Source organism: Trematomus bernacchii, unplaced genomic scaffold, assembly GCF_902827165.1.
Source record: "Trematomus bernacchii unplaced genomic scaffold, fTreBer1.1, whole genome shotgun sequence".
In the NCBI taxonomy this organism is placed as follows: domain Eukaryota; kingdom Metazoa; phylum Chordata; class Actinopteri; order Perciformes; family Nototheniidae; genus Trematomus; species Trematomus bernacchii.
This window is the reverse complement of record NW_022987686.1, coordinates 202536-224833: the sequence shown is the minus strand read 5'-3', so window position 1 is coordinate 224833 and position 22298 is coordinate 202536. Positions and strand designations below refer to the sequence as shown.

The window sequence follows — 22298 nt, the reverse complement described above, 5'->3', positions numbered from 1 at the left end:
TCATGTATATTGTAACATTGAAAATATCTGCTTTCTTTTCTCTTAATGTTTTATAATGCACTTTTTGTAATGTTGTTGGATCTCTTTTCAATAATAGTTAATCATTAATAACTGAATAAATAAAGTTTCCCTTAACATGAGTCTGGAACGTCTATTTGATGTCAAACAGGTGCACATAATACAAGTTGTAAATGGGTAAAATAAAAAACTATTAGCATTTTAATAACCGAATCACCAGTGGTGTAAAGTAGATTTACTCAAGTACTACTGTCCTACTTAAGTACAATGTTGAGATACTTGTACTTTACTTGAGTATTTCCATTTTTTTTTTAGATATCTTTAGTTACTTTACAGATCTGGATGAATGATGTGAAATATAATCAACCAATAAATCAGACTTTAGTTACACCTAGAGTAAATTCTCAAGCTACCCTGCAGTAGGCTATACAAAGTTATTCAAACTAGCTGCACCTTTACCAGCTTTGAGAACACTTTAATGATCAATCATTATAAAACATATCATATATATTATTCTGAAATGGACCAATCTACATAATGAGTTTTACTTCTGGTACTTTAAGTATATTTGATGCTCATACTTTTACTTGAGTAACATTTTGAATGAAGCACTTTTACTTGTTACTGTATTCCTACTCTCTGGTACTTCTACTTTTAATCAAGTACAAGATCAGAGTACTTCTCCCACTTCTGCAAATGACTAAATAAATGTTTCCTTTCAATGCAGAACTTATATTTGATGTTAAACAGTTCTTCTGAAATAATTTCCTGCATCCTAGACAGAGTTGGAAAAAGCTTTGCACCTGTATAACCTTTAGTGCAGAATAACCTGACAGTCAAGCATGCACAGAAGGAGCTGTAGCGTCCCCTAGAGGTTCATCTGAAAATAACACTGACAGGTGACAAGTTTTGAATTTGGAAAAAAAGGTAACAATCCAACAAAGTCGCAGCAGAAATTGACCAAAAGTCATATTTTTAAAATGTAGGTGTTTAAATGTTAGAATTCAATCACATCCTTTCCTCATCATACCCAGTTACGTAATTCCTCTGCCTGGCATTGCCTCCATTGTACTCTTCCTTAACAGATGTCAGGTAATAGCTTCTAAACATAACATTACATCTCTTCAATATGAATTATCTTTACCTCTGATGCATCATGACTGGTCAAAGGTACAACTTTAGGTATTCTACTGATCCTGCCGACCATTCACTGAGGGGGAAGAGCAGAAATCAGTGCATTTCCTTTAGAAAATAAAGGGTAAGATATTACCGTATTGACGTATGCAGTCAGCAGAGTTTATGTTAGATAGTAGAAATAGTAGTTTGGTCATCAGGTAACCTCGTCAAAGGCTCTGCATGCTACCACACACCCAGCTTTTTTGTGATGTTATCGGTTTATGCTGAATATCTTTTGAAGTCACCAAAGAAGGAATCAAGTTGAAGATCAATACACTCATTGCCAGGATTATAACAGGTGTGCCTGCAAAGAGTTAAGAAACAGAAACCACTCTATATCCCCTCAAAACATTTTAAATCCATTATACGGCATGAAGTTGGACTTTGGGTGCTTATGTTGGGAAGAAATTGCGAATTAGGCAAAGCATGTGGCGACAAAATATTATATTATATTTAACGGTTACAAGAGATAGAATACCGACAACTCTTGCACCCCAGGAAATAGGTGTAACAGAGAAATGATATATCGGCTACCAAAAAGCTTGAGTTCACAATAAAAACGCGTTCACAAATAAATGTATTTTTACTATTTAACCATCATAAGAAACTTGAAAGAAATTATTGCTCAAAGATTTTAAAAATTGTCCAGTACCAACATACCATAAATATTGGTTTGAAAAGAAGTCTTTACCACAAAATTAGCTTTACTTAAAACTAATTTAAGCTTACGTATACTCTCACAGCAAACATTGAGGGAAGACAAGCTGTGACTGGCACTCAACTCCACTAAGGAAAATAAATAACTGAAACAAAGTTAAACAAAATCTCAGTAGGTTTTAAAATACTTAGTGTAACAATTTACGACAAAGCTAGAAATGGATAAAGCAGGCAGGACAACAAAGGCGTACCGACACATGGCTCACAAACTGTAACACCAACCCCGACAGAGGCAAAGGGATGAGGAAAGGTCCAACATGTGACTTATTTGATCAGTCCCTAATTAGGGAATTGGTTGGAGGAGGAGTCAGGCCTGGAGATGCGTTCAATGACTGCACTCACCACACACGTACATGTAATGTCTGTGGAGAATAAACCAACTGCAACCAGCCTGTATCTTAACATGAGAGAACCACATGTTGGAGAAAACTTGTCGACCATTTTTTCTACACTGAACAAACTGAAACGTTGACTTTAATTAAATGTATTATGTGAATACGTTTCACAAAACTGTATTAGGTTAGTTGAAAGCGATAACATTAAGTTGATCCTGTTAAACTAAATTGCTTTCAACTAACCTAATACAGTTTTGTGAAACTTGTTTTTTCAGTGTACATAACAGGCAGGGAAATTGAACAGCTCTTTACTGATGTAGGCGTCAAATAAATAATAAGTTACTACAAACTAAGTAGTACAATGAGTAAAGTACTCAAGCAACATTTTGACATGTTCTATATAGAGCCTATTTCTCCTCTACTATATTTCAGAGGCAAGTATTGGTCTTTTGTCTATTTATCTGCTATTCTACTGCATGTATCTGGAAAAGACAACATATACTAACATGTTAAGATGCAGCACAATAGTGTAGCCTTATCTACCCTGTAGTATACATTCATCAAAGAAACCAGGTTTACTATAATAAAGGTTTATTTGTTCATTTATATTGTGAGCATAAAACACATCTGTTTTTGCACAATGTTTTAAAATGCATTATTTGACATGTTGCCACTGAAGGCTGCTTCCTTCATCATTAACTACTGCATCACTGAATCAGGCTTTTCTTAGTCAGTGTAGATTTTATATTGGATGTCAAACAGCTGCACATTAGTGAATACGGTAACACTTTACAATAAGGTACACAAAATGTGCTTAGTTACTGAGGAACTACTAGGTAGTTAATGGTTAGTTAATGAGTAGTTCCTCAGGGACTGCGATTGAGGAACTGATGGTTAGTTACTGGTAAACAGACTGGGGGTACTGCATTAACGAATCATTCGTTAATGGTTAGTTAATGAGTAGTTCCTCAGTGACTTCGATGGATGGTTAGTTACTGGTAAACAGACTGGGGGTACTGTATTAATGAATCATTCGTTAATGGTTACTTAATGAGGAGTTCCTGGGAGACTTTGATTGAAGCAATGGTCCGCTGCAGCAGGGCACTTTTAAACCTGCCATCTTCGGCTGGCTTGGGTCCCACACTGGATCAACTGGTGGAGGTGGATTCGACTCACGTTTTACTGCTTAAGTCATCATTATTTACCTTACCATTACTTAGGCCGTTTGGGTACGGTAAACTCAAGGAACGCAAACAAAAACAGTAGTTACCCATTACCTAATGCTTACTTTACCGTTACAAAAACAGTAGTTACCCATTACCTAATGCTTACTTTACCATTACTAAAACAGTAGTTACCCATTACCTAATGCTTACTTTACCGTTACAAAAACAGTAGTTACCCATTACCTAATGCTTACTTGACCATTCATTAAGCAGTATGTGTCCCCTCAAGTAAAGTAATGCATCAAAAACAGTAGTTACCCATTACCTAATGCTTACTTTACCATTACTAAAACAGTAGTTACCCATTAACTAATGATTACCTCACCATTATTTAAGCAGTTTAACAAACAAACAAACCCTGTGCACTCAAGTTTACATTTTTATTTAAACAACAATCCAAAGGACACTAATAACAAAAACGAGGTTGCTTTCAGAACTTGTGAAAGTGGCATATGTCATGCAGCAATCTGCCTAAGGGACCATCTTTGTGTTTTTTTGCCAGCCAATGTGTCCACTCGATCAAAGCAAGATGACTCTTCAGAGTCTTCACTGTGCGGTTTCCTCGCAGTCTCCAGACCTGTGACTTGTAAGTTGACCAAGCCCGCTCAATGTTTTGGGTGTGGGTTCACAAATGAACGGCTGTGGTTCACAAATGAACGGCTGTGGTTCACAGAGAAATGGACAAAGCCACTTTCTGCGATTGCAGTGATGTATGCCCTCCACATGTCCGTTATCACCGTGGTCCCTTGGCGAACGTATTTTGTGACCAGAGGAATTAAGTGGCGCCTTGATCTTTGTTTCACCAGCCTCAGGATAGGTCTTCTCCTTGTTCCTCTGATGCCCAGCATACCAAAGACCCATGTTCTCCTCCTCCACGTAGGACCGAATCTTCCCCTACCATACTGTAATAAAGCAGTGAAAAAGGACAACAAAATTATATAAAAATAAACATCAGTAATTTCAATTGATAAAAAGTCAAATGTGTTTGTTATATGCGTTCTTTTACAATTTAAAAATATTCACTTCCTTTCTCAAAAAAGAAGAGAAAAATATTAAAATGTAGTGGTACAAACAGAAAAGGCTGTTTAATTTTATTAAGTTAAAGTTTGCTTATTTTGCTGCAAGAAACATGAAAAGGTAAGATAGATATTGGAATTAGATTATATATAAATAGATTAAGCACTTTTAAAATGTTAGTAATAAAATGTAAGAATATGGATTTATTTCCTTATTGATTAATAATCTGATTGGATGAGATACTTCTTAGCTTCTAAATTCTTTTTTTCTGTTATTTGACTGTGTATACACTGTGGAGCTGGCTCTCTCTAATGTATACTCTGTCTTGGAAGCCTAAGCACGCCAGTCATAAGGGTGTGAATGACACAATTATAAAATTACATTACTTTGCTCAGTCATTTGTTAATCTCTGACCTTAAAAGATATGTTATTATTTCACCTAGAAAAACAAAGTTTTTAGTTTTAGTGAGGCCAAAGGCTAAGGCTCTGTAGTTTATACACACCTTCCTTTTGTGGTAGAAGTTGCTTTCGTCCATCATGACAAATTCGTTTGGTCCTCCAAGTCTCTGCTTTCCCCTCCTTTCTCTCCTCCTGATTGCACTCTTGCAGACCTTCCTCAACTTCTGGCTAATTGTTGACAGCGTGCGACTGCTTCCTGCCATGCCATCCTGCAGCATGTCAATTTGCCTTAGCTGCAGTCCCTGGGAAAATCTGTTAAAGATCAATATAAAATTACTAAATATGAACAAAAACATATGAAGACGAACGCATTCAGCACCAGTGGCTAATGTATTAATTATATAATTCACATTAGACATTTGTTATTACTCAAAATGAAACAGAATATTTTAATGTTGCTAATTAATTTGATCTATCAAGTTTCCCTATATCAGAGCATCTACGCATGTATTTTTAAGCTATTAGAATAATCACACATTTAAACATTCTGAACCCATTTTTTTGTTGAGGAACATTTTGAATGCAGGAATTTTACTGTAACAGAGTATTCGTACACTCTGGTACTTCTACTTTTACTCTAGTACAAGATCTGAGTACTTCTACTCAAGTGCAATATCTGAGTACTTGTGTTTTACTCAAGTACAATATCTGAGTACTTCTACTTTTACTAAAGTACCCGATCTGAGTACTTCTACTTTTAATCAAGTACAATATCTATACTTATACCACCTCTGTTTATAGCCTATGAAACATTTTGAAAACGAAGGCTAAAGCTAATGTTAGCAGATAGTGACAATGTATCCTAGTTAGCTAGCTCAACGATTCCTTAAATAATATTGCGACAGAAACATTTTTTTGTTCACATCACGCTCTGCTGCTCCAACAGGGAGCTCTACTCTGAACACCCGAACGGTAAGGCGATATGGGTCCGTTTTTATTGTGCATCCATGGGTAAAGGTAAAATCTTTATATATACAGTCTATGGGTAAAACGCATGTAGTACTGAACACGTAACATGAACGTGCCGGGCAGCGCGGTCCCGTGGGTTAGATGCGCGTTCATAATGCCGAGGGAAATAACTCTCGAATATTGTCATCAGAGTCCGGCGCAGTTTGTTTGTAGCCTTTATTTAACCAGGTAAAAAATCCCATTGAGATCAACTATCTCTTTTTCAAGGGATACCTGCAGTTCCTGGGGGCTTGGTGTGAAAGCGACGCCAATGTGCCCCGCCACACCTCCAAGCCGCCTGCGTTGTGAATTGCCAAATAACTAGCATTTAGTCCGCTAGCTCAATGCTAACATATAATGGATAACGGAATTGACGCGCTAACTGAAATGAGCATTTAGATATCGGCAATGTTAAACAACAGTCAACATGCTTAAAATAAACGTAATACTTACAGGCATTCATTTGCTGTGCTCTGAGGAAATGACTGATATTATTGATGAATTAATATTACCTGTAAATGTATTTCATCCAGCTGAACAAGGATAATTTGCTCCTCTCAAACAGGGACACACACCTCACTGACTTCTTCGTCGTTTTCCCTCTGTGTTTTTTACGTCGGCACTTCCTACAAAAGACCAATCGTAAATTCCTAGTCCTTTTTTCCTGATAAAGAACTTATCTTTGTAACATGACATATCAGTAAACAGAGGAAGTCATCGTTAAAACCCGTGCTAAAAATGTAAGACTTACCACTGCAGTCCGTCGACGTTTGAGTGTTTCTCCAGTTTCCTCCTCTTTTTGCAGTTTGCATTTCATTTTTCCTTGAAGCAATTCCATTTTCATTAAAAGTCTGTTTGGTGTGCAGTGTCATGATAACCTAAAACCATAGACTACTGCGGCGTTACTACTGCGTTACTGCGGCCCGTCCACAAACCCTAACACCCAGCGTAGTTCAATATGTACTGCCGCTGCCGGGCCAGACCGGAAGTTGAAGCACAGCGAACTCCGCCGCGGAGCGCACTAGCGCCCTAGCACCCTGATCCTCATTTCTTGTTCACACGATTCAAACCAATAGTTTTGATGTTTTGAATCAGGTATTTCATCTTCCTTGTTAAATTGACAAAGCACAGCTTCTGTATCTTCACTGATATACAATTAAAATATTAAAACCGTAATAAAGTGTTAATGCGCTGCAAATCGGGATCCGGCTGGAGCACTACGCAAGACACGCCCCTTCATAGCATTCACGTGCTACGATTGGCCATGAGCCTGTCACGTGCATCTCGGCTGAAAATGGACATGAGGAGAAGCAAACGAAAGAAGATGGGGTCCCGCAAGCGTTTGTTGTCAGAATGTAAGTATGAATTGAAATTTCTTTTTTATTTGAAAAATTAGTAACACTGCTTCGCGAAATCATCTCAATTGACACATGTATTACACTTTTTATCTGATCTGATTTGAGGTTGCTAGCTAAACCACGAGGACCCACCATGACACAGTTGTTACATAATAATAATAATAATAATAATACATTACATTTATAAAGCCCCTTCCTGGAGCTCAAAGCGCTTACATGACATTTAAATGTTCTGTAAAGTTCCTTATACAGCTTTAGACTTGTTTTTATCTCATAAAGTCCTTAAGTGACACACCCTGAACAGTCTGGTGGGTCATGTGCTGGGCTAACACATGTGACAGAACTAGCTACATTTCAGAGGCTTGTTTTTGGTTGCTAAAGGTACAAATCAAGCCATTTAAGAATTAAAATGCTTACATAACATGTCCTTTGTTACATTTAACCTGTTAACATTTCTTGATCAAATTGATATGAAACAAATTAGATAAAAATCGCTGTGACACTGATGTCACATCGGGACATTAACCTTAAACTTTCACAGTAAATCTGGAGTAACACATATGTCACAATTAGAAATATGATTATGATCTGCTCAGTTAATTTAGCTGATCCAATTATATTTAGTTAATATATTCTTTATTCTTCAATTCAAAGAATGTTCAAACAAATTTAAATAAAAAAAATCCTCCTCATTCATTAAGTTATAAATAAGAGTTACTTTACCATTAAATGAACTTTAATGTGACATTGTCAGAAATGTGGTCTATTTAGTCTAAATTATGTTCCCCTTAATTTCCCCAAAAGTAGAAATGGGTCTGGGTTCTTATGGGTTAAATTAGTTAAATTGTTAAATAAGTAAATGACATTAGGGCGCTAGAAACGAGAGTATTTTATTTTCACACAGCATTGTTTTTTGCGTTCAAAATTAAAACAGGCTAACCTTTTAACGCTGATTTGGGTGACTTGTGTAATTCGTGGAGAACCGAAGAGTTTTCGTTTTGGGGGTGTGGGGGGTCCGACTCACAGACTGACGGACAACGGAACGCCGCTCCAGCACTTCAAATATTGCAGTACCCATAAGGATGCCTTATACATGCCGCAGTTTTTGCGTGGCTGTGTCTTTAGTTGTAAGCCCATTGGCGATCTGTTGTTATTAGCATCTGGTTAGCTAGCTAGCTATAAAGAGCTTTTTCTACAACCAGGTGGAAGAGAGCTCTCTCCTGACAGACTGAGAGGCTCAAATAACCTCAGCTCAGTGAGGTTAAGGCACACCTTGATATGATCATTATAGTTATATAAAAAAAAGAGACTAAATGAAAAACAGGTATAAAATACTTTGACAGTAACAAAAACGTTTTTTAAAATAACAAGAATACAGTTTAAAAGGGGAGTGATTTGTAAAATATCCATAAAGAAAAAGAGAAATCTGCTTACAGGTCTGTTTCATATGGGTGTGCACCAGATTGATGCATTTAACTTCAACATTTAAAAACAAATTTGCACACATCTTGTGTCCATATCTTTCTGTTTTGGTGGTCATGCCACAACCGTGTATGCATGCATGCGCGAGTCATGGTAAAATATCTGGATTAAGAGGTTGCTTTTTCTTTGCACAGCATGAAAGAAAGGCGAAATGAATGGGCTGTGATTTTAGTATTTTTAAGCAGAAATTGAGTTCAATAATTTGTACGGCCCTTGGAGAAAGTTGTAAAAATTGAAATGGCCCTTGAGAGAAAAAAGTTCCCCACCCCTGATCTAAATAATAATAAAAACCCTTGATTTGTAACTTAACATCTCTGTCTCCTATTGATCAGAGTATATTATAAAGAATAGCCAGTTAATTGAAGCATTATAGCGCAGGCCTTTGTCAGATGGTATATTACGCTGTTTTTTCTGTTTTGAATAGTTCTCTCTTTTTTCACCATACGTGTGTTTGCATCCCTGAATATAAGTAGGCCTATAATGTTAAACAGAACATGCTGTGATGTCGCTCTGTTCAGAGTGACACCAGTGTTTCCAAACAACTCCATCTCTGTTGGTCTCTGCACGCTTACATTAACCTGCAGTGTCAGATTTTTCAAAAAAAACAGGGAGAGCAGCTTCTCCAAACTGTTCAATTTAAAGGCTGCTGAGACATGAGGATGCCAGGCTAAAACTTGGCAATATTGATGCGTTATAAATTAGAAACGGAGCAATCTCGATATAGCGTTAAATCCACATTGTGGATCGTCTTATCAGTTATCTCTATTAAACATGATTGGATAAAAGTAGAGCTGATTGCCCAAACCTAACTTCTGTATATAAAGGTACACACCCCAAACACAATAACTAACATTTAAACATTACTTTGAGCAAAGCTACACGACTAGTAATACCTTTACACTACACCAATGCATTACACAATTTTGTATGTAAGGATTACACTACCACTATATAACACTAGTACAAGAATATTATCAATACTAATAAACCCATATCCAAACTGATTTCTGCACTACAGACATCATTAGGATAGGCAACAACAAAGTACTGTTGTTAAATAGTTAAATATTTGTCTTTTTTTCTGTTTCAGTCCTGACCCCAGAAGACGCCATAACCCGCTACAAGCGTGTTCTTGAGGCGGTGAACAAGGGCAACAATAAAACGGCAGCTTACAGAGCGGTAGGAGTGGACCGCAAAACCATTGCCGACACTGCAGGAATTGCAGAACTGCATGCCGTGAACCCGGGCATCTTCCAAGATATCCGGGGAACACTGAAGAAGGGGGAAACCCTTCTCCGTTTCTCTGAGATGTGTAAGTCTGCCATAAAGGAACAACATTTAGAGGGGAAGGTCCAGGACTTAAAGACGAATGGAGGACTATTATCCATTAATCCAAAGGGGAAGTAAGGAAGGAATGGATGTTTTTTTGCTTTGCACTTGTTTTTAGTTTTTTTTTATAAAAAGTCGTTTTTATTTACATTTTTCTTTTTTTTTATGTTCATCCTTGTTTCAATAAAAATGTAAAACTTCAGTGGCTGTAGATCCGTCATTGTCATCAACAGTGTTTGTTTGTTTGTTTGTTAGTTAAACTGCTTAACTAATGGTAAGATAATGGTGAGGTAATCATTAGTTAATGGGTAACTACTGTTTTAGTAATGGTAAAGTAAGCATTAGGTAATGGGTAACTACTGTTTTTGATGCATTACTTTACTTGAGGGGACACATACTGCTTAATGAATGGTCAAGTAAGCATTAGGTAATGGGTAACTACTGTTTTAGTAATGGTAAAGTAAGCATTAGGTAATGGGTAACTACTGTTTTAGTAATGGTAAAGTAAGCATTAGGTAATGGGTAACTACTGTTTTTGTAACGGTAAAGTAAGCATTAGGTAATGGGTAACTACTGTTTTTGTAACGGTAAAGTAAGCATTAGGTAATGGGTAACTACTGTTTTTGTTTGCGTTCCTTGAGTTTACCGTACCCAAACGGCCTAAGTAATGGTAAGGTAAATAATGATGACTTAAGCAGTAAAACGTGAGTCGAATCCACCTCCACCAGTTGATCCAGTGTGGGACCCAAGCCAGCCGAAGATGGCAGGTTTAAAAGTGCCCTGCTGCAGCGGACCATTGCTTCAATCAAAGTCTCCCAGGAACTCCTCATTAAGTAACCATTAACGAATGATTCATTAATACAGTACCCCCAGTCTGTTTACCAGTAACTAACCATCCATCGAAGTCACTGAGGAACTACTCATTAACTAACCATTAACGAATGATTCGTTAATGCAGTACCCCCAGTCTGTTTACCAGTAACTAACCATCAGTTCCTCAATCGCAGTCCCTGAGGAACTACTCATTAACTAACCATTAACTACCTAGTAGTTCCTCAGTAACTAAGCAGTAACTAAGCACATTTTGTGTACCTTATTGTAAAGTGTTACCGTGAATACATTTATGTTGGACTGAGTTAAACAACAGCTAAATAAAACAAATAATGACACATATTACAACAAATGTAGTCTTTTGACAACTGTCAACATTTTTCATGTGTTGCCTGATCATTGATTTCTATCATGAAACAGCTCCCTGGATGCACAATACGTAAAACAAGGTTAGCATTAACACTTGTGCTACAGGAAGTGGACTGGCAGTGATGACAGTGATTTGAACTTCAAGCCACTCCATGAAAGTTGACTAAAAAAATCAAGGTGCGAGACACATCCATTAACTTTCCCTGTTCAAACACTTTAAACAGTCCACACACAGAGCAGGCGCAAGACATATGAAATTAAATGATTGATCCAATATTGGTTTTACACTAAAATCCCAGCAGTGTGATATGGGATAATCGTTTGGGCACTTGTGTGAAGCTCTGGTGTGTTATTGAAATGTCTCCAGGAAACAGTTCTGTCCAGGGAAGGTTTTAAAATAACCAGAGCTTTTCCATACTTCTGTTTTTCCCATCCTTGTCACCCAGTCCAGGATCTCCCGGGTCCCCAGGCTCAGCTCCACCCCTCAATCTTATCACCATGTGAATGGTTGATTCCTTTTCAATTATGTAGTGTGATAGTAGAAAGTCGTCCACCAGTTGCTTGCCTCTGAAGATCAGTCGCTGTCGTGACTCTAAAACATGGACATACAGGAACACACGCGTACAAAGAAAGGGGGTCAAAATCAGGCACTAACAACATTTCTATAGAAGATATATGTCTTAGAAGGTCATTTTAAGTTGCTTTTTAGACCTGCAGTCCTACTAATTCCTGGTGGAATGAACATTTATCTAAATGTACTCCAAAGTCCAAACTTAGCGAACTTGTAGGCCTACTATACTTGAGTCTTCTCTATTGTATTTCTTTATCATGCCACTTTCTATATCTGCTCCTCTCTATTTTATAAAGCAAATATTGTAGTTTAACAATTTTTTTAATGGAACTGCTGGTTAACAATTCCTCGTTCACGGCATGCTGCCAATCTACCGAGGTGCACGGTGGTAGATGGTTTTGAAGGTTATATATTGTCAATTAACACTCTCCAGACAAAATCAGCAAAACAGGAAAGTCAATATATCATTCTGCATTGATCTATAAATGAATATTGGGGTTTCTTAAACCTCTTCTATAGCACGAAACGCCATTCAGCTCATTGAAACCCTGCAGCATGTGAATGCAACCAATAAGTGAGCAGCCTCTGTCACAGGATGTCAACGTTTTTGTAAAAACTGTAAAACTGCTGAAAATGTGACTGCTACAGTATAACCATACTGACCTAAACACACACCTGACTTCTCGGTTATAATTAACAGCTTATAAATGTTCTGATGTGTATGTTATTTCAAAAACCCAACAAAGGTCCTGTAGCCCACTACATTCTGACGCCTATCAAATGGCAAAACACTAATCACACGGAATATGGTTACATTTTAACTTTATGGTTTAAGCATATAGGATATAATCTGCGTCACAGTGGCTATTTCAATAGTGATCATACCTGAAATTCCCTCGAGAGCTTCAATCTTGTGTTTCAGATCCAGCACTGTGGTGCCCTGAAACTCAGTGTCGTCCAGAAACACTGAATGTGTCTTACCATCCAGGCCTTTAATGAAGATTGTCACAACCATTTCTGCGGTGTTGCTGTTTGGGTTCCTTTACTGTATCTGGTTGCAGATTACCGACACCGACTAACTGAATAAATACTTTCAGTTTCGTTCTTAATCTTAAAGGTACACGCACCAGCCTTTCAATTCTCATGCATTGTCTCTGTATTCTAGTTAGAAATCTCTTTGACTGCATTCACGTAAACAAAAAAAGCCTTGTATTCAAAGTTTATTAAAAATGCTCTATTTAAAAAGCATTAACATATCAAAATATTTAAAAAATCCAAGCCACTTATGACAAAGATACAGATATTATCCCTGTCATTTCCTCACTTCCATGGCGCTCTTTTGTCTCTGTCCCTGCTCTTTGCAGACTGTCCTCTATCTTCAGGACTTTTCCCTCCTTTTCTCACAGTTTGTGTGCAGTCTGCAGTCACAGCATGTTGCATGGTCTCCCCGTCTTTCATCGAATTGTTGGATTTTCTGCATAGTTTTGGAGAGTTGTTACACTTAATGGATGGCTGCATGCAAACTTTAATCGGCTTGTGTCCTTTCAAGTTTGTAAGTGAAGAAGAAGAATAGGAAACAGGAAGTGACTTTACATCAGAACTACACAAATGTTCTTCTGCTTCCACATGTTTGACTCTATTTCTAAGGCTTCCTTTAGTTTTCTGTGTTCCCCAGACAGTCTCATTCACCTCCAGTCTTTTCTTTGTGGATTGCTCTAACACATGGTTTATCTTGTGTGTTCCCAAATGTTCTGAGTGTTTCCCTCTGGTGTGTAAAAGCTGCATGGGCTGCTCTGAGTTCCTATCAAGCTGCTGTCTGTTCTCGTGACTCTTTTGTAGCGTTGGAAAATCTGACTTGTGTGATTGCAAACAGTCTCCATCTGCTCCAGAGTCTTTGGTGCCTGGCTTCACACAAGGTGCATTCAGGAGCTTCAGGTTTCCCCCTCCATGGCAGCTTCCATCATTGAGTTGATGATGAGGAACAGGAAGCTCTCCTCTCTCTGTCTCGTCTTGTCGTCCTTCAGCATCGACTCCTGAATGTGAACGGAAATCATTCTCGCTTTCATCATTTTGTTCAGGATGTCTGCTCACTTTGAAGAGAGATAAGAAAGGTTATTATTGAATTAGGCCTTATCATCTTGGACTTAAAGGGACAGTGTTTAGACTAGCTTCTTTTTGCAGGTTTTTGGAGGTATGGGGATGTCTGCTTACTCTTGAATGGAACTGGATGGCACTCAACTTGTGGTGCTCAAAGTGATAAAAATAATTTTGAAAAACTTGACAGGAATGTCTCTTTCCAAAAATCCTAACCTAGTTACTCAAACAATCAACAGACTTTGTCGTGAGCAGCTTTCAGGAACTATTTACTAACTACCAAACACCCACTAAACATATCACCGCGCAGAAGTACGCGTTCATCTACTCAAGGAAGAGAGGTTTCCTTCCTAGTTCCTGGCTCCTTAAGTAACGGCGTAAGATTTCTGAGAATAAATATTTCTGTTGAGTATTTTGTTTGCCTTTATGAGCACCACAGGCGGAGTGACATCTAGTTGCATTTTATTCAAACATAGGTAGACAAATTTGGCTGATATCACCAACACTAAAACTAAATCTAGATAATTAATAGCACTCAAAAGACATATTGGAAACTAGAACTGCACATTTTCCAACTCACCCTTCTTGTACATGAGGAGGTAAGCTGTACAGGACCTCAGGGAGTGATTTGAAGCCCCAAAGAGTGGTGGTTGAACCTGTGTGATTCAAAAACAATTACAGTAAATGTTGTACTGTTTAACTGAGCATAGATATGTGAAACCTGCATATAGAGAAACTAGCCTCCTTACCATGTTAACAATGTTGTCATTAAAGTGATACCACGTGTCCGTTTCAATAGATTTGATGTGCGCAGTGTAATGACCCCCTGTTAGATTCCCAAAGTGGTTCACTAAAGCGTAGGCTGGGGATCACTAACGGTAAGTTTCACTGTAGGAGCTCGAGTGTTAAAATCCTGCAGACCCTCGAGCCTGGTACCAACTCTGCATATGTTAATAATTATATTTTCTGTCCTTAAAAATACTTTCAGTATATGAGCAACGCGATGCTGCTGAGTATTTTGAGAAGATCCTGTGTATGACCAGTCCGGATGCAGCTCAGTTACGGATAACATATGAAATAATTTGCATATCTAATATTATATTAGATATAGATGTATATTTATACACCATACTCTACCCTGCTGTTTATATATCCAATTTATTTTTATCATCAGCACCTCATGCACTTTTATTCTGAGACAGGAATTTTTTAATGTATGTCAGCTTGTATTTTTCAAGATTCTTATGATAGTTTTTGATCTTATATTTTTGTTTGTATGTATAGTTTTTTAATATCTAGGTGTGAAGAGTTGAGCCTAAGAATTTCATTGCACAGTGCAACCGCCCGGTATAATGTTGATGCAGCATTTAACACTTTTATTTCATGAAAGTGGAGCTCATTATTAACGATTTAATAAAGCAGCTCATTATTTTAATTGTGGATTAAACTGCAGTTTTTTTCTTGATCTATTCATTAATTATTTGGTTTGTAGGCTGTTATTAATTAGTCAGAAATATGCAACATTATTACTTTTTAAAGTCTTGGGATTTTGGACTTTTAAGTGTTTTTGTTTTGTTAGCAGAATCTTAATTTTTGAAGTTACTTGTAGGAAATGTATTGCAGTATAACTTACACAATTTAGTTAAATTCCACTGCTATTTGATTCTTAAAAAGTTACATTTCAGTTAACGGCATGAGCTGCTCAGCAAAACAATCCCTTTACGGCATGCTCCCTGTGGCCTTTCCCTGTCCTATACTGCCATCTGCTGTCTGTAGCGATATACCATTTTTTACCAAAAACATGCCGTGGAGGCCTTGGAGAGTATAACTTAGTTTATAAGACAAAATACATTACAATAAACTGAACATGTGACCACATATTTTGTGTGCGTAGACTTATCTGTAAGCGTATTTTTTCATGAAAAAAGTGAGCCTTAAAAATATATTTGTTCTCATAATGTTGTATCGTGCACTATTTGTGTTGCCACTGAATGCTGCTTCTGCCTATTAATCTCTGTTCATTAACAGTAGATCATTAATAACCAAATCACTAAATAAAGTGTTCCTTAACGTCAAACAGTTGCACATTTCTGATTACATTTCCTGCATTTTAGACAGAGTTGGAAAACGTTTTGATCCCCATGACCTTTCATGCAGAATAACCTGTCAATTATGCATAGGAGGAGATGTAGTGTCCCATAGAGGTTAATCTCAAAACAACACTAAACGATGACACTGGTGACAAGTTTTAAGACTGGAAAAGTGGTAACGATCCAACAAAGTCACAGCAGAAGTTAATGAAAACGTTAGTTAAGCGTATGAAATACTTTCAGTTTTCGTTCTTAATCTTAAAGGTACACGCACCAGCCTTTCAATTCTCATGCATTGTCTCTGTATTCTAGTTAGAAATCTCTTTGACGGCATTCACGTAAACAAAAAAAGCCTTGTATTGAAAGTTTATTATAAATGCCCTATTTAAAAAGCATTAACATATCAAAATATCAAAAAATCCAAGCCACTTATGACAAAGATACAGATATTATCCCTGTCATTTCATCACTTCCATGGCGCTCTTTTGTCTCTGTCCCTGCTCTTTGCAGACTGTCCTCTATCTTCAGGACTTTTCCCTCCTTTGCTCACAGTTTGTGTGCAGTCTGCAGTCACAGCATGTTGCATGGTCTCTCCGTCTTTCATCGAATTGTTGGATTTTCTGCATAGTTTTGGAGAGTTGTTACACTTAATGGATGGCTGCATGCAAACTTTAATCGGCTTGTGTCCTTTCAAGTTTGTAAGTGAAGAAGAAGAATAGGAAACAGGAAGTGACTTTACATCAGAACTACACAAATGTTCTTCTGCTTCCACATGTTTGACTCTATTTCTAAGGCTTCCTTTAGTTTTCTGTGTTCCCCAGACAGTCTCATTCACCTCCAGTCTTTTCTTTGTGGATTGCTCTAACACATGGTTTATCTTGTGTGTTCCCAAATGTTCTGAGTGTTTCCCTCTGGTGTGTAAAAGCTGCATGGGCTGCTCTGAGTTCCTATCAAGCTGCTGTCTGTTCTCGTGACTCTTTTGTAGCGTTGGAAAATCTGACTTGTGTGATTGCAAACAGTCTCCATCTGCTCCAGAGTCTTTGGTGCCTGGCTTCACACAAGGTGCGTTCAGGAGCTTCAGGTTTCCCCCTCCATGGCAGCTTCCATCATTGAGTTGATGATGAGGAACAGGAAGCTCTCCTCTCTCTGTCTCGTCTTGTCTTCCTTCAGCATCGACTCCTGAATGTGAAAGGAAATCATCCTCGCTCTCATCATTTTGTTCAGGATGTCTGCTCACTTTGAAAAGAAATAAGAAAGGTTATTATTGAATTAGGCCTTATCATCTTGGACTTAAAGGGACAGTGTTTAGACTAGCTTCTTTTTGCAGGTTTTTGGAGGTATGGGGATGTCTGCTTACTCTTGAATGGAACTGGATGGCACTCAACTTGTGGTGCTCAAAGCGATAAAAATAAAAAAACTTGACAGGAATGTCTCTTTCCAAAAATCCTAACCTAGTTACTCAAACAATCAACAGACTTTGTCGTGAGCAGCTTTCAGGAACTATTTACTAACTACCAAACACCCACTAAACATATCACCGCGCAGAAGTACGCGTTCATCTACTCAAGGAAGAGAGGTTTTTTTCCTAGTTCCTGGCTCCTTAAGTAACGGCGTAAGGATTTCTGAGAATAAATATTTCTGTTGAGTATTTTGTTTGCCTTTATGAGCACCACAGGCGGAGTGACATCTAGTTGCATTTTATTCAAACATAGGTAGACAAATATGGCTGATATCACCAACACTAAAACTAAATCTAGATAATTAATAGCACTCAAAAGACATATTGGAAACTAGAACTGCACATTTTCCAACTCACCCTTCTTGTACATGAGGAGGTAAGCTGTACAGGACCTTAGGGAGTGATTTGAAGCCCCAAAGAGTGGTGGTTGAACCTGTGTGATTCACAATTACAGTAAATGTTGTACTGTTTAACTGAGCATAGATATGTGAAACCTGCATATAGAGAAACTAGCCTCCTTACCATGTTAACAATGTTGTCATTAAAGTGATACCACGTGTCCGTTTCAATAGATTTGATGTGCGCAGTGTAATGACCCCCTGTTAGATTCCCAAAGTGGTTCACCAAAGCGTAGAGGTCATATTTGCATTTCTGCAAAAAGGGAAATTAAGCAAATCAACACGTTTAAGAAATCAAAGAATCTGCTGCTGAAATCAAGACATATATAGGAAAACATACCCCGATGAACAGAGATTTCGGGACATCCACGTTGCACTGGAGCTTAACGTAACACCTGAGCTTGTAGTCAAAGCTGAATCTCTTCAACAGGAGGGTCAAAATCTCTGGATTTGTTGTTATCTCACATTTCTAGAACAGATAATGAAAACATCACGCATGAACACAAGAGTTGCAAAGTCGCTTAACATATTAGTGACTTCAGAGAATCTAAATCAGGGTTCAGGTATGAGGTTCAACACTGTTTAATGGGGAGCAGTGGAGATGCTTGGCGATGTATTAGACATTATAAGGTCATATATTTATTCGGATCTACACAATCTTTTTTAATTCATTAGTATCTGATGATTTTAAATACCCACCAACACTGCGTCTTGCTTTTCATTGCACCGGTCGCAGTACATCGTGTCGTCCCCGCTGCATTTTTCCCCCTTGAAGAATGCCTTTAACCCTTTCTCCTGTAAACATGGTACATGTATTCAACCTGCCTGCATTGGAATAAATACACAACGCTTATTCTCATGAAAGGAAAACACAGTACCACGCTGTAGATGTGACCACGCAAGTCTTCTATTGCAAGTGGCAGAACCCAAAAAAAGCTCCTGGACTGGTTCCTCTCTTTGCACTTCAGGCATTTTGTGATGTGATTCAGCTCCCCTTTGAATATCTAGACACAAAGACACATCACAGGTTCAAAACTGCTGTGAAACTTGGTATTTAGACTTAGAGACTGCTAAGGGTTATATTGCTGCTAATATTACACTGAAATGTAGCTTTTTAAGAATCAAATAGCAGTGGAATTAAACTAAATTGTGTACGTTATACTGCAATACATCTCCTACAAGTAACTTCAAAAATTAAGATTCTGCTAACAAAACAAAAACTGTTAAAAGTCCAAGGTCCCAATATTTTAAAAAGCAATAATGTTGCACATTTCTGACCACTTAATAACAGCCTACAAACCAAACAATTAATGAATTGATCAAGAAAGAAACTGCAGATTAATCCACATTAAAATAATGAGCCGCTTTATTAAATCGTTAATAATGAGCTCCACTTTGATGAAATAAAAGTGTTAAAAACTGCATGAACATTATACCGGGCGGTTGCACTGTACAATGAAATTCCTAGGCTCAACTCTCCACACCTGGATATTAAAAAAACTATACATACAAACAAAAATATAATATCAAAAACTAGTCTAAGAATTAAAAAAAAACTTAAAAATCCCTGTCTAATAAAAATGTTTTTTTTAAATTGGATATATAAACAGCAGGGTAGAGTATGGTGTATACATATACATCTATAACTGATATAATATTAGATATACAAATGATTTCATATGTCCGTACCTGGGCTGCATCCGGACTGGTCATACACAGGATCTTCTCAAAATACTCAGCAGCATCGCGTTGCTCATATACTGAAAGTATTTTTAAGGACAGAAAATATAATTATTAACATATGCAGAGTTGGTACCAGGCTCGAGGGTCTGCAGGATTTTAACACTCGAGCACATACAGCAGCAGTATAATGCCTCAAATCCAAACTCACCATTTGTGATCCCCAGCTTTTTTGTGACGTCATGTGTTCTGGACAATCTTTTCTGTAAATCAGAAAACAGTCTTCCCAGCTGTGAGTCAATGGTTGTTGAATCTTTACTGCGGCACCTGTGGCACAGTGAGAGGAATATGATACTTTATTAAATGTGTTACCAATCAAGCAAAGTCACATCATTTTGGACTGCACTGATTTTCTTTTTAAGTGACACAAACAATCTTTCTTAAAGGAATACCTTTACATTTTCGCAACAGGAAATAAGACGCTTGACCCATCAGCAGGTTAGCATAAAGACTGGAAAGTGGATGGCATTTAACTGGTGTTCCCAAGTTGCCTGATAACTAAACATTAACAATAAATATTCAGACACATAACCCCTCATAACACTACAACATGTTATTTTTAGGTTTTGTATTTTCTTAATTTAAGAGGTGCTGGTAGTTGTGTGTTGTTAGCATTAGACAGAGCTAGGCTAACCCCCTTGGTCCAGTCTTTATGCTAAGCTAAGCTAGCAAACTGCTGGCTCCAGCTTCATTATAAAATACAAACATATGTGGTTCCCAGCATGTCAATCTATTCCTATAATTAAAAAAAAACATTTATTTTGGTTTTCATTTGATCTTAACAGTCTAAACTTTATCAAAATAAAGTCAAGGTTACAAACTGTTTTACAGCCTCCCGGAAGTCTTCGGTCATGTAAAGCACCTGAAGAATACTGTTCAGATAGCATGTCAGACCTGGACTGTTAAGGCCATGGTAATCTAAGGAGACAATAGTCAAATTAGACACTTTATCATAAAACTCAGACACATAAAAGCAACATGTTTGAGTGGCATCATGTCATGTCACCTACCTGTGAAGCTGTCAAGTTTCTCTCTGAATTTTTCAACAACGTCATACTTGATGCCTTTCAAATGAAAATGTTTGGAAACATTGTTTTTTTTTATGTATCGACTCATCCTGTTGAAGAACATACAGCAGAAGTTAAGAGACAGCAAGCAGGGAAAACTTCAATGGCCACAGTTTAGTTTTTTAGAGTACTGTATGGCCTTATTTTGCACTCAATGCTAATAAACTAGCTACGGAATCATCAACAACAATAGAATCACAGTGAAAGGTAAAAAGTCAGGAGTTTTAAAGAGGTCTTTGCATGTATTTTGATAGTGTTTTGTTGGCTAAGAAAGATGGTGGAGAGGAAGTTGTATTGCAGCTAATACCATGAGGGTGGATACGCTGTGAAAGGTGTACAATTTAACATGAAGAAACCAGAAATTGGATAATACTGGCAAAGTTATGAAGATAATGACATATTTTTCCCATTTCACTTTTTAAGTCATACATAGAGACAGACATTACATCTGATTAAGTATTATGTTAATCATTTCTAAATGCAAAATAGTACCTTTCATTTTTTGGAGGAAAGTAACTAAGTTACTGCAATAACTCTACATTTAACTGACAGTTACAGTTAAAAAAAAACACATCAGATTTACACAGTAATATGTTATGATCAGTTTATAAAATATTACGCATTGTTATCTATAAATCATGCAGTAGTATACACAATAGTTCAAAGTAGCTCTACATCCACTAGACATGACACTTCACACACAATAATGCATCGCTATTAACAATCCAATAACATAATACAACATCCTGATATCTAGGCATAGAATGGCAATGAGTTGAACAATAATACAAATTTAGAAAAAGAAAGCACTGATCGATGTATAATCTTGCATGGCAGCTACAGGATGAAACTAAAGGGCGCTTCAGTCCAAGAAAACACATATTACGTGCAAAGGTGAAGAGTAACTAAGTACATTTACTCAAGTACTGTTCCTAATCACAATTTTGAGATACTTGTACTTTACTTGTGTATTTATTTTTCTTCTAGCCCACTAGAATTCAGAGGTAAAACGTGAACTTAACTGTAAATCAACACTTAAATAAGACTTTAGTTACATCTGGAGCAGACAAAGGAATTAAAACTAGCTGCACCTTTACCAGCTTTGATAACACTTTAATGCATCAATGATTATAATCAAAACATATAATATAGCCTGCCCTATATTATTCTGAAATGAGCCAATCTGCATAATGAGTACTTTTACTTTTGATACTTTAAGTACATTATGATGCTAATACTTTTGTACTTTACTTGAGTAACATTTTGAATGCAGAACTTTTACTTGTAACTGAGTATTCTTACACTCTGGTACTTTTATAAGTAAAATCTGAGTAACCAGTGAACGCAGCTGGTGTGTTTGGGTGTTATGGAAACCCACGTTGCCTCTCAGTCCTCCATTACCCAATCTTGTGTCAACAAATCGTTCAGCAAATGACAAAAGTAAGCTATAAATAGTAAATATAAAGTAATAGCCACACGTACACGATAACTCATAATAACACGCATGGCCACTTCTTATTTAGTGACATGGGAGGGTAAACACGAGACGACTCACCGTGCAGCTTATCTAACCGACGGATTCCTTCAGCTTTCTTTCACTTTCGTTTTCAGAGA

General features: G+C 37.3%; 2 protein-coding genes across 8 annotated transcripts; both read right to left on the bottom strand.

Moving 5' to 3' along the window:
- Window positions 1–1162: 1162 nt before the first annotated feature.
- Window positions 1163–22295, bottom strand: LOC117488111 (ubiquitin carboxyl-terminal hydrolase 47). 7 transcript variants are annotated; one of them, XM_034136875.1, is made up of 11 exons: window positions 22240–22295; window positions 20628–20734; window positions 20439–20535; window positions 19769–19884; window positions 19567–19637; window positions 18756–18881; window positions 18577–18672; window positions 18218–18346; window positions 18002–18130; window positions 17837–17912; window positions 16371–17256 (listed from the first exon to the last, which is right to left on the bottom strand). In XM_034136875.1, the coding sequence occupies exons 2-11, from the start codon at window positions 20731–20733 to the stop codon at window positions 16487–16489; spliced, it is 1716 nt and encodes a 571-aa protein (XP_033992766.1). In that variant the 5' UTR covers window position 20734; window positions 22240–22295; the 3' UTR covers window positions 16371–16486. The 7 variants fall into 7 exon arrangements, with proteins under 7 accessions (XP_033992770.1, XP_033992765.1, XP_033992766.1 ...); XM_034136879.1 differs by lacking the exons at window positions 16371–17256; window positions 22240–22295 and adding an exon at window positions 1163–1228 and having other exon boundaries at window positions 20628–21771; XM_034136874.1 differs by lacking the exons at window positions 16371–17256; window positions 22240–22295 and adding an exon at window positions 13106–13926 and having other exon boundaries at window positions 20628–21771.
- On the bottom strand, window positions 11186–13082 carry LOC117488113 (ubiquitin-like). The gene is made up of 2 exons (XM_034136882.1): window positions 12722–13082; window positions 11186–11857 (listed from the first exon to the last, which is right to left on the bottom strand). The coding sequence occupies exons 1-2, from the start codon at window positions 12849–12851 to the stop codon at window positions 11658–11660; spliced, it is 330 nt and encodes a 109-aa protein (XP_033992773.1). The 5' UTR covers window positions 12852–13082; the 3' UTR covers window positions 11186–11657.
- Window positions 22296–22298: the final 3 nt, after the last annotated feature.